Source organism: Microcebus murinus, chromosome 19, assembly GCF_040939455.1.
Source record: "Microcebus murinus isolate Inina chromosome 19, M.murinus_Inina_mat1.0, whole genome shotgun sequence".
NCBI lineage: Eukaryota > Metazoa > Chordata > Mammalia > Primates > Cheirogaleidae > Microcebus > Microcebus murinus.
The window spans coordinates 44377378-44390636 of NC_134122.1; the positions used below are offsets into that span (position 1 = coordinate 44377378).

A 13259-nucleotide genomic window follows, 5' to 3' on the forward strand; every position below is an offset into this window, starting at 1 on the left:
TCTGTCAGAAATTATAGAAAATGATGAGATTATGCAGCGGAAAGAGGGGACATACTTTACTCAGTGGAAGACATTGAGCTAAAAATGGGAGTGGACAGGGGATGAAAACTCAAGAAAGCAGTGCAAAAATAGGATATCTAATCAATCTATCTATCTGGGACTCAATTAAGGAAGTGTTGTATGGGGAGTTTACTTGTACCAGCTCATGAGAGCCAGTTGTTAACTTTTTAGGAATTTTGAGAGCCAGTTATAAAATATAGCTGTTGTAAAAAATTATGTTATATAAACTTACAACTAAATAAATTATATTTTTTTAAAAGGCAAGAAATATTCAAAACTCATCACATCCTAATTATTTTACAAGTATCCATGTTCTTGAACTCATTTAAGTCTATTGTATCTTTATGGTGAGACTATATATAATGGTGCATATTTTCTCAACTCTTCTTTGAATGGCATGATGTTAGTAGCTTGAAATTGGCCACAGTAAAGTATTTACACCACAGAAATCGGTAAGTGCTATAAATCAGAGCTTCCCCTGCCCTCATGAGACCAGCTGTTACCAGCACACCACTAAGTAAAGGATGGAGGACTTTTACGCTAGATTTGACAACATTAAATTAAAAGTAGGGGAGAGGGTAGTGTTTGTTCTTTGTGTTTTAAAGAATAATGGGAGAGGAAAGATTTTAATTTTCAAAATCCAGTCCGGGCTATTCCCCCTTCTGCCAAATTTTACAAAATAGCCTGAGAACACTGTTTCTGTTGTAAGAATTTTCCCCTAAGTCAATGCAAGGGGAAAAAGGTTTTGTCCGTTTTGGGTTTGCAGTAGGAGATAGGGTTGAATAATCTTTCTTTCTAACCTCGTACTTAGAGATAAAATGATAGAAACTGTTTTAAATAAGGATGATATCTGAAAACATAGGATACCTGTTCATTCAGAGAGTATATTCCCTTAAACTCATCAGAAAAACAGTATTTCGTAATATAAAAATGATATACAAAACTTAAATCCATAGGAACATTTTAGGTACTATCTCTAATACCCATCACATTATTCTTAATAAGACAATAGCATTAAGGGGGGAATCTACTGAAGAAAAAAGGAGCATACTTGGCCAGATTTTCAATCGATTCTCTGTCGTTAGCAAATATGTTGTAAGCGCCATCGCTCTTCCATAAGATCCCCACAGAACCTTGACTAAACGCAACGACAGCAGGGACCTGGTTCTCATCCTTCTTCGAGAACGTCGTGTAGAACTGCAGACCGTCTTCAGGGTAAAGGAAAATGGCGTAGGAGCTGGAATCAGAAGAGGCCAGAACAGCCTGGAACGTGTTTCTCTGTGAAGACGAGTTACAACTCAGTTACTCAGGAAGATACCTACAGATCGCAAAGTGTGTTATTCACCAGACTGTATGTACAAAGCGCAGTACTGCGAAGAGATGGCAATATTCTCACCTTGTTCTAAAAGACATACTTTTGCAGTGAGGACCAAGTATTCCAGGATAGCTCCACTGACATCTCCCTAAGGCTATATCAACATGAAAATTTCCAATTAATTAATAAATATCTTCTGCATAAAAGTGACCCTAAGATTCACCAAAAATTAGACCTGCAGATGGGGGCCCAAAGCTCATGTACGTTAGTAAATTCTTGCCCACAGAATGTGTTTCCACGGCCATTAAACAAACTCAACCACATTCATCATTTAACAAATATTTATTGAGCCCAAGCACCACACGGTAGAAAATAACACAAGGTTTGGGAGAAAACAGACCTGGATCCAAATCATTGCTCTTCCCATTATTGGTTGTGTGGCCTTGGGCATGATATTGAGGCTCTCTAAGCCTCAAAGTTTGCATCTACAAAATGCAGATAAAACCATCTACTTCATAGATGCACGAGGAAGACTCTACGAGGTAACATATGAAGAGCAGGCACAGAGAAAGTATTCCTTAAACATTAGTTCCTTTCCTACATGCCAGATACTGCCCGGAGCTCTGTGGATATGAAGAATAAAAATACACAGTCCCTGCACGGGAGAACTGGCAGTCCAGCTGGGAAGCCTGACATGCGAACAAAGTATTACAAAACCAGGGATGGCTCCTACAGCAGAGATGTGTATAAAGCACTGTAGTAGCTGCAGGCCGACGAAGTGTCCCCTGCCGGGATTGGTGGGAATGAAGGAGGCTGTGGTTTGTCAAGGCCTCACAGAAGGGACAAACCTAAATGAACAAGCAGGAGGAGTTTACTCCTGTAAGGGGTCTGGTTGTCCCAAGTAGAGAGGACGACGTGTGCAAGATAATGCGGGTGTAAAAAGAAGGCATGATCAGGAAATTGCAAGTCATCTGGCACAACGCCTACACAGTATGTGCGCAGGTGTAACATGTTAGGCCCAAGAGGCAGAGGAGGGCTTGGAACCAAGGAGCTGGGGGTTGGGCGTTTCTCACTCAAGTGAAAAGGAGGCATCTGAGAAATTTAAGATTTGAGCAGTTCTCAAGTGTGGCATTCAAAGAGGTAACAGCTGGCAGGCAAAACGTGTCACGCAGGCCCATAACAGACTCTTCCAAAATGTGTTCCGTGGGATGTGATGTTGTCCTATTTGGAGAGGCATTGGGGGGGGGGGGTACGGCCAAGAGGTCTGGGAACTGCTCAGTTAAACAATATTAAGCAGGTTTCTTCACTGCAAGACTTTTCAGAGTGAGTCTCTGAAAAGCGGAGATAGAGTTTTAGCATTTCCCAAACCAACCTGGCCAAGGAGGCAACTTTTCCCAAGAAATGAAGAAATTAATAAACTTTTCCCAAGAACTATCTCACCGGACTGGTGTTTTATGGAACATACTTTAGGAACAACCAGCCTGGAACATCTCCCATTTACATGGATGCTTTGGGACCTTTCTAGTTTCTCTCTACCCTGTTATCCTGTAAAAAAAATTAAGTCATGGTAGAGAGAAATTATTTTTCCAAGGAAAAATTGGGGCCTGTCCCAAAAAGTCACTCCAGGTCTAGCGGTGGCTTCTCAATCTCCTCCAATACTCTTCTTCCTCAAGGGCAAGTCCAAGCCTGGTCCTTAAAGCTGTCACCCACAGAGACTCCCACCTGGGTTATGACAACACGGGTTCTAAGCCATTCACATGGTCCAAACGGTTCTTGGCTTCCCAACTAGAGTCTGGGCCTTATCTTTGTATCTTCACATCCCTCAGGAGTACTTGGCTATTTTAAACTATTATTTTACATCAATAAACATCTCCATTTAATCAGAAACTTTCCTTCCACTATCTGCCACCTGAAGTAAAACAGCCAGGGGATGCCATTTATCAAGCCTATTCTTGCCACGTGGCAGTCTGCTCAGGAAGTGTCTTTCTTTATATCTAATCACCACTAAAACATAGATTTATACAGCCTTGCAGATAAGATCTTGTGAGTTTTGGGCCTGCAATCACCAGCCTACTAGATTCTGCTTTGGATTTTCTATCTTTATCAATGACACAGGCATGATGTACATCAGACCAGCACAGACCACACGGCCGAAGAGTTCAAAGCCAGCATGTCAGATTATTTGCACTTGGACCTGGGGGAGCACTTACCTTGCCTTCTTGGGCAGGGTCCCTGCTGGGCCCTTGGTAGGGGGCCACAGACTCCCAAGTGACGACCACCACACTCCTGGGCTGGAAAGAGACTTCTGGGAACCCTCTCTGGACACACTCTGCTGCCAGCAGAGTGACGGAGGGGGACAAGTCTTCTCGATAATAAACCTTTCCGAGGCCATCTGTGGTGTCCAAGTCTGCCAGGAAAGGCGCGATTGCGCCAAAGGTTGGTGGGAAGAGCCCAGGATGGGATTCTTTGGCCGGGGGTTCACTTGTAGCAATGATGCCATTTGTGGTGACCTGCACAAAACCAAGTGTGGTTAATGCAGAAATGACTCCTTCCTAAGCAGGACCCAGAATGCTACCACAGGTACCGATGCTGTGTAAAATACAACAGAAACTGACAAAGACACGTGCCTGAATTGCAAACCCCAGTATTCTTTTTCCAGGCAAGATGGGCTGGTAGCGGAAGCACTGATTTCATTATTAAAGCCTTAAATGAACTTACTCAGCCAACTGAGTAACCACTCCATGACTGTGCTAAGTGCTGTGGGACAAAAATGGGTAAAGTCCAGCCCTTGCCTTCCAGGAACCCACAATACAAGAGGGGAAAGACTGACACAAACAGGCAATGACACAACAAAGTGTCAAGAAGTAAATCTGAATGAGACAATTTGGTATCACTAATTATGTTGAATAGTTTAACGTGTTGGGATAATTGCTAACGTTTATTCAATGTTTATCAAGTTCCAGGCATCTTACTAACATCCAATCCTCAGAAAAATCCCATAAGACTACATACTACTTATACCCATATTTTTCTGGTGGGGAAATTAGGTAAATTCATCAGTGTGAATTCAGCAGATGTGAATTCACCAATGTGTTATTCACCAGACTGTATGTAAAAAGTGCAGTACTGCAAAGAGATGGCAATATTCTCACCTTATTCTAAAATACACACTTTTGCAGCGAGGACCAAGTATTCCAGGATAGCTCCACTGACATCTCCCTAAGGTTATGTCAACATGAAATTTTCCAATTAATTGATAAATATCTTCTGCATAAAAGTGACCCTAAGATTAACCAAAAATTAGACCTGCAGATGGCGGCCCAAAGCTCATGTATCTTAGTAAATTCTTGCCCACAGAATGTGTTCCCACGGCCATTAAACAAATTCAACCACATTCATCATTTAACAAATATTTATTGAGCCCAAGCACCAAGTCACCAAGTAATAAGTGGCAACACTAGGCTACGAACCCACGGGTACTGACTCAAAATTTGGCCTTTTTAATCACTACATGCATAGCCTTCTTGAAATCATCTATAACCGCCTCTAAAAAAACATATCACTGTTCTTGCTCAGCACACCCCACAGTCCTTGGGAACACAGGAAAGGGCAGCTGAGATTCTGTGACCAGCAGTCCCATGGTATTGGTGCTCGGGCTAACCAATGAGGTCTGACACCCTTCACTTCCTTCTTAGTGTCGATCCACTGGAAGAACACGCCAGCAATCATTTTGCTTAGAGAATCTATGAATTAAAAGAAAAAAATTCCCTAATCAAATGGGAGAGGTTTTGCAAATGGCACCTGGCCGCAGATTGGAAAAACAGGAATGTAAAATAGCGACTCTCAGTTACTCAGGAGTTGATGATGAGAAAGCCAGTGGATTTTCCAGCTCACTTCTTTCCCCCTTCATCTTCCTCCCACAGCCTTATCCTTCTGTACCTCATTACTAGAGGCCGGGGCAGAGGTGGGAAAAAGAGAGGAACTTAACACCACACACTTGCAATGTGCCAAAAACCTGCTAAAGAGGTTCAATGTGCAGAGATGATTTGGCCCCAGGAAAGGGACTAGAGCTCTTGGAGTTAAATGTGGACTTAACACGACCCTCACTTTTTACCAGACTTCCTGGGCTCTTAACTCTTTAGGTGACATATTTTCTGTCATTAGCTGGCACGAGCAAGACTCTCTAGATTACAATGACAGGCTGCAGAGAAGGGAGTCAGCGAGGAGCTTCACCCAGCTGTTCTCTCATGCCCCCGCTCCTGGAGATCCCAACGTCTCCCAGCACACACCTCCCAGCGTGCTGGCGGGTGGGAGCGTGGGAAATAGCTCGCTTTCTCAAGCTGCCAGAAGTTGGCAGCGACCAGATGCTAGTGGGAAGTGATCGCACAGAGGCCCCATATAGACAGCTTCATTTTAGAGAGCTGTTTCCCAGCGAAACTTAAATCAGTCCAACAATTTCAAAACCACTCCCGGTGTCTTTTATTATTTGGAATCTGGGCACAGGAATGTTTCTATTTTTACAAGGAATGCTTTGTGGGCTTTTAACATGCTTTAGGAATCTTTAGGAATCGGGTTTTTAGACACGTATCTGAAGCACTGCAAATGCTTTGGACAAAGATCATCTAGCCCTCGTTGGTATTATTATTGAAAAATTATTTTTCAGCTAGTTTTACTGCACATTCGACTCAGTCCTCCATGATAAAGAAAAGCCTAAAGTTTCATTAGATTCTTAGGTTTAAACTTCTCCCCAGAAACTTTGTTTCTTGCAGAGACACTAATTAACAGCAAACTTGATGAACAGTATTCCTTTACACGTGGGTGCGAGTGTCATTTTGCAAAGTCTGTCAAAGCATGCGATGCTCCTACCTGCCTTGTTCCTTTTCTCCATCTTTTGAAGTTGCCATAAGGCAATTCAGCAGCAGAAGGGCAGGCAGGACAAGAGGACAGGCCACAGGCACTTAGCAGGCAGGAAGCACAGACCCAGGCACAGTCCCCAAGGAAACTGTACTGGGGAGCCCTGGGTCCATGCAGCCACCTGCCAAGATGCCAAGGCCGGCGCCAACGTCACTATTCGCCCAGGTGCTGAAGCCAGGAAACCTGAAGTCAGTTCCTTCCTCTTCTTTCACCTCCCACGTCCTGCATGTCCTACCTCCAATGTACAGCAGATCCTTGGATAACATCTTATCCTTATAACACTGAGATGAGAAGAAAAAAATCAATTCTCATCAGACACCAGAGCCGCTGCCTGTGTGGAGCTTGCAAATCCTCCCCACGTCTGCCTGGGTTTCTCCAGGTCCTCTGGTTTCCTGCCACATCCCAAAGCTGTGCCTGTTAGGTTAACTGGCGTGTCTACACTGTCGCAGCGTGCGTATGGGTGTGTGTGAGCGCCCTGCCATGGGATGGCGCCCTGGCCAGGTTGGGAACCCAGTTGGTGCCTTGAGCCTCCGGGAGAGGCTCCGGCCACCCATGACCCTAAACTGGAATAAGGGGGTTGGACAATGGATGAATGAATGAATAAAAATGATTGTAAAACAAAAATTTGCCCAGTATACGATAATCATACAAATGCACAACAATAAGTGATGTGGGACGAAAGCACTCAGCGAGCCCCCACGTTGGTTGTCTTTTGTTTTTGACCTGTGTGGAGGTTGGAGGTGCTCCCGACAACTTTTGCTTTGCAGACATTCATTTCTTGATTGAACCCACCACGACCTTGACCGCTGTCACTCACTGATTCAACAAAAAAATGGGTAAACAATTGTCTTACTTGTTTCTATTATTCTTTCTTAAATGCATGTATAGCTCACATATATTTCAACGTTTAATATTAGAAGGGTCTTTACTTAGGAGTTTGGCGATGTGTTTGTGACCAGAGAAATATGTAGAAGGAACTTAGCTCTTATTTATATCAATTAGCCTGTGGTAAAATTGGTTTCATTAAACAACGCTGTGCTTAAAGTCATCACAGTTTCCAAGAACCCACCCGCGACATTAAGTGAGGACTCACTGTGTACAGCGCTTTCTCCATTCCTGCTACTGCCAAGCATCCTCTCCCTGTCTCCTTCATGCCCGTGGCTGCTCTTCCTTGTCCTTGAGGCCTCAGCTAAAATACCATGTTTCCCCGAAAATAAGACCCACCCATAAAATAAGCCCTAGCAGGATTTCTAAGCATTTGCCCAATAGAAGCTCTACCCCAAAAATAAGCCCTAGTGATGGTCGTGGCTACGCAGCGTATCTGCACACCCCATGCATTTCATGGCGGAGCGGTCGAGAAGACGAGCAGCCCTTCTCGTCTGCCCCATCGTGACAGCTACCATCCCAGAGGTGACCGGAAAGGTGGGGGCAGCCCCACCAACAAGGTGGGCTCCCCCTGTCAGGTCCCGGCCATCCTGTGTGTGCTGCAAGCTGAGGCTTTGAGGGGAAAGACTCCTCAGTGAAATGAAAATAGGGACGCTCCGCTTTAGGTATTGTGTGTCCCCAGGAGGAAGAAGGAACGCTGTGGCTGCCATTTTACTCAGCACTGTGGGCCTCTCTCATCCCCCACAAACACCAGGGGACAGGGGAAAAGCTTCAGGAAGCAGTCTCCTACTGAGGCCACAGAGATCATTTGTACTGTACTTAAAAAAAAAAAAAACAACACATCCCCTGAAAATAAGCCCTAGAACGTCTTCTTGAGGAAAAATAAATATAAGACCCTGTCTTATTTTTGGGGAAACACGGTAGCAGTTTCTCAGAGAGCCTTCCCCCAACCAGTGCAGGCTCCGCCCACTCCACTCTCACCCCACCTCAGCTCGTGGTTTATATCTCTGCCTCCTGCTTGTTTCCTTCCTCCCCATTTGCAGATCTGGCTGTTCTCCCCACTACGTGGTCAGTTCCTCGGGATCAGAGACCATCAACCTTGTCCCCACTGTAGCCCCAGAGCTTACGTGCTGCCTGACCCACAAGGGTTCCCTCCTTTCCTGACTTCCTCCAACATGTGGGGCAGGCAAGTTCAATACGGGATAAGACCTGTGCACCTAGGTTGTTTTAGAAATCATGCCTGAGGGCGAGCTCAGCTGGGGAGCAACAGGAAAGAACTGGAGAATTATGGTTTCCTGCAGTGCAACACCAGTTACTAAACCAGAGTGCATGAACAGGAACCGACAACTTAAATCCCACCAAGTCTCCACATCTAACTACCACTTTACAGGAAATACAGGAGACAGAAGAACATATGAAATGACACCATGGGGATGCAATCAGCAAAGTCCAAAATATGGGTCACTCAAGCAGACAAATACCCAGTTTCTTTAATAAATAAATTTCAAGGGAAAAAAAGGGATGGGAGGAACCTATAGATTTAAAAGTCCTAAGAAACATATCCACAAAATGCAATGTGGGGGCTTTGTCTGGACCCCAATTTAAACCAATCAACTGAAAAGCAAAATACAACATTTCACGAAACTATTTGGACATTGGATGATAGTAAGGAATTATTATCATTTTTAAGGTACGATCGTAATTTTACTGCATGTTTTTGAAAAGAGTCTTTTTTTGAGGTACATTCTGAAATAAAATGTTCAGGATTTTCTTTAAAATAATCCAGTTTGGGAATGAGAAAGGATGTTAGGAACAGGTGAGGATACAAATGGAATAACATGAGCCTCAAACTGATACTTGTTGAAGCTGGCAATGGGTGCATGGAGTTCATTATATTCTTCACTCTGTTTTTGAATATGTTTGAAAATCTTCATAATAAAAGTTTGGTTTTTAAAAAATACCTAATGAACATGATTGATCTAAAGTTTAGCAAAGAAAGGCAAATGGCTTTAATAGATAAGCCAACATTAATGTTCTCGATCAGGACTAGGGCCTGCGGTTCATTGTCTTTTGTTTGGTTTGGTTGTCCCAGTTTTATTGAGATAAAATAGACAAAAGTGTATAAATGTAAGGTATATCACGTGATGATTTGATATCGGTATATGTTGTGAAATAAGTGCCACAATCAAGTTAGCAAAGCTATCACAGACACATAGACCAAACGAGAGCTCAGAAACAAACCCACACATTTTCAATCCACTAATATTTGACAAGGGCACCAAGAACACACCACGGGAAAGGAAGAGTCCCTTCAGTAAACAGTGTTGAGAAAACTGGATATTCACATACAAAAGAATGAAAATGGACCTCTATTTTACAGCACTCACAAAAATGAACTCAAAATGGATTAAAGACTTAGACGTAAGACTTCAAATTCCTAGAGGAAAACTTAAAGGAAAAAGCTCCTTGACATTGGTCTTGGCAATGATGTTCTGGACATGACACAGAAAGCACAAGCAACAAAAGCAAAAATAAAAAAGTAGGATTCCATCATTGTCCCTTTTATTTTTTGGTAAAAATCTACCTTTTAAAAAAATTTTATCAGGCCAGGCGTGGTGGCTCACGCCTGTAATCCTAGCACTCTGGGAGGCTGAGGAGGGCAGATCGCTCAAGGTCAGGAGTTCAAAACCAGCCTGAGCAAGAGTGAGATCCTGCCTTTACTAAAAATAGAAAGAAATTAATTGGCCAACTAAAAAAATATAGAGAAAAAATTAGCTGGGCATGGTGGCAAATGCCTGTAGTCCCAGCTACTCAGGAGGCTGAGGCAGGAAGATCACTTGAGCCCAGAAGTTTGAGGTTGCTGTGAGCTAGGCTGACACCACAGCATTCTAGCCTGGGGAACACAGTAAGACTCTGTCTCAAAATAATAATAATAATAAATAAATAAATTTTATGGATACATAATAATTGTGTATATTTATGAGGTACATGTGATATTTTGATATATGCATACAATGGGTAAAGATCAAATCAGAATAATTAGTATATCCATCACCTCAAATCTTTATCTTTTCTTTGTGTTGAGAAGATTTCATATCTTCTCTTCTAGCTATTTTGAAATATACAATATATTGTTATGTGGGGGGGGGTTTGAGACAGAGTCTTGCTCTGTTGCCCAAGCTAGAGTGCCATGGCATCAGCCTAGCTCACAGCAACCTCAAACTCCTGGGCTCAAGCAATCCTCCTGCCTCAGCCTCCCAAGTAGCTGGGACTACAGGCATGTGCCACCATGCCCAGCTAATTTTTTCTATAGATTTTTAGTTGTCCGGGTAATTTCTTTCTATTTTTTTTAGTAGAGACAGGGTCTCGCTCTTGCTCAGGCTGGTCTCAAACTCCTCACCTCGAGCAATCCTCCCACCTCAGCCTCCCAGAGTGCTAGGATTACAGGCGTGAGCACCGCGCCCAGCCAATATATTGTTATTAACTATAGTAACCCTACAGTGCTATGGGACACTAGAGCTCATTTCTTCTCTCTGTGTATTTGTACCCATTAACCAACTCCTCTTCACCCCCCACCCCACCCTTCCCAGCCACTTGCAACCATCATTCTATCTACCTCCATCCATCATTGGCTTTGAAATCCTTCCATCCCCAGACTTTCCCTCCCAGGGATTTAGGAGTGTTAGTTGCAGTGGGTGTATTAGACTGGATTCAAGAGCAGACGGTGCTGGCAAAAGCAGATTTAGTCGTTAAAGTTAATCAAAAGTTACAGAGCCTTGAGGCACCCCATGCAGTGCCCTGGATCCAGAAAGGACCAATTATTATTAAACATAAGTATTGCACAGCAGTCACTAGTATTACTTTCTGTTCACCACGTCTAGTTAAAAAATCATGTGGATTATGGGACCAGACTTTAGTTTTAATATGAATGTTGGCGAGTGAAAGGCTGGAGTAGAAATGTGCTGGAAGAAAAATTTGAGATTGCTTTACAATTCTCCAAACTCACCATGGTGTTTCACCTACTGAACCCCACGTGCTTTTTCATCTCTGACCCCCTTCTTGAAAACCTCCTTGAAAAACCTCCTCCAGAAATCTCAGCTTGTGTTCTTGGCAAAGTCTCATTTTCCTCTCAGGTCCTTCCTGACCTCCCAAGCAGAGTTTACCACTGTTCCTTTCTGTCTGCGTGCGCCTCTCTCTCTCTAACTTTGCAGTTAGCATCTTAGAGCCCTGACTCCCCAAAGCACCAGCGTGTTCCTTGCTATCTGTATAGATCACACTGCAAAACCCTTGCAGATTCAACGGATTCCTGAGACAGCCCATCTGAATTGTTAAGAGCTGCTAATAATAATAATGTTATATTATTGTCTTAAGGTAACTCAAACCAACCAAATGTTGCCTAGATGAGTTCTTAGTGGATTTGCATTTAGGAATAAACACTTTTTTATTGAAAAACAGCTATTTCCGGCATGTCAACCAATGTAAACACTGCCCTGAAATCTTGCTTACGTATCTATCAGTTCACACTGGAAAAAAGTTCCATTAGCAAAGCTAAACTCCAGCTCACTATGATACTAGTACAACTTGAAGTCCCTTTACTGAACATGTCTATCCACTCACCCCAAGGAACACAGCAAACAATATGCCTTTTCATCCAGCTGCCACAGGGCAGAACGTGTCAATTACATCACAAAAACCCCAGGGTGAAAATGCCAAGAGCCACATGGTTAACAGCTGGAACCACTTACATACAATTGTTTCAACTCAACTGACAAGAAGGGGATGGACAGAGACTAGCTTACAATGGCAGAGTTTTCCCATTTTAAAAAGCACTTCTTGTCTCATTTTCATCTTTAATGGGAACTTACAGACAGCATGAATCACTAGAGAAAGTCTAAAGGCAGATACTCAATGCATTTAAATTTTGTGTTTGATTTCTTATGTCCAAATGCACGTTGAAAAAGTGAAACAAGAGCCATCTTTTTCGGCTTGCATGAGGCTGGTAGCAGCAGTCCCAGGGGCAGAAAGCAGCCAGCAATAGTGGGGGAAAGAGTTCTTCAAAACATGTGTGGTTAGAAAATGCTTGAGGTAGGCACAAATGAGAAACAAACAGGGTCGTTTTAGAAATGCAAATAACTGTACAGAGAAGACACAGTGAAATTCAAACCCCATGGGCAGAAGGCAGTGGGAATTTAAGGTAAAATAATTTAGAATGAAGAATGGAAAAGCAACAAACATTTACTGAGTGTCTGCTAATTTTGAGGTCCTTTACTAAGGCTGTTTGCATTTTTAAAAATTTCATACAGCAGGCACTTAATGCAACCATCCCTCTTTTCACTTACATGAAACAGACAAATGACAAGAGACTAAATTTAGCTTAATATCACACAGCCAGCAAGTGATAGAACCCACATCTGCTGGAGTCCTTAACCAGGACTCACGCTGTTTCATTTGGCTGCCCAGTTTAGAGAAATCAGGGGCAGAAGTCATGGAAATTGCAAAGTTTCTTGGGATGGCTTTATGGTTAGTGATTGCGCAGCTAGAAGAATTGGAAAACTAAAAGGGCCTCAGAAAAGAAAAATCTGAAGAAAAAATCTAGAAAATAGCGAAGTCCAGGACACAATCAAGGTAGAGATTGATTAATTTCAGCCTAGAGCCCAAAGGTGGACCTTGGGCCTAATGCCTAATCCATTTGCATGGCACTTCGCAGTTAACAAAGCATTTTTTCTCTAGTTATCTCATTAAACCTGGTAAAGATTAATATCGTTTTCATTCTTTATTTGAGGAAACAAAATGAGTCTCAGTTCATATAACTTGCCTCAGATCATACACCAGAAATGCCAGAACAAAACTCCAAGTCCAGATTGCAAATGTTTTCCATTAACCCCACAGAGCTAGAGAAATGACTCTGGCTTGAATTAGAAATAGAAACAAAAGGGTTAGCAAATAGAGATTAGGGACAATCTAAGGATAATAGTTAGAGATGAGTCAGTGTGCTCAACTTAATCCAGTTAATGTCTAATGAGAGACTTTGTTGGGTTTTTTATTATTTTTGAGACACACTCTTGCTCTGTTGCCCTGAGTAGAG

General features: G+C 42.8%; 2 protein-coding genes across 3 annotated transcripts in view; both read right to left on the minus strand.

Annotated features, from left to right (window-relative positions):
- Positions 1 to 13259, minus strand: part of LYST (lysosomal trafficking regulator) — a 408790-nt gene that overhangs the window by 333904 nt on the left and 61627 nt on the right. The window lies entirely within an intron of this gene.
- NID1 (nidogen 1) overlaps positions 1 to 13259 on the minus strand; it is a 77254-nt gene that overhangs the window by 58760 nt on the left and 5235 nt on the right. For both annotated transcript variants that reach the window (XM_075995486.1, XM_012738285.2), the window contains exons 2-3: positions 3586 to 3885; positions 1112 to 1338 (exon numbers count right to left, since the gene is read on the minus strand). In XM_075995486.1, the coding sequence (XP_075851601.1) occupies positions 1112 to 1338; positions 3586 to 3885 (527 nt within the window). The remainder of the gene's footprint in view (positions 1 to 1111; positions 1339 to 3585; positions 3886 to 13259) is intronic.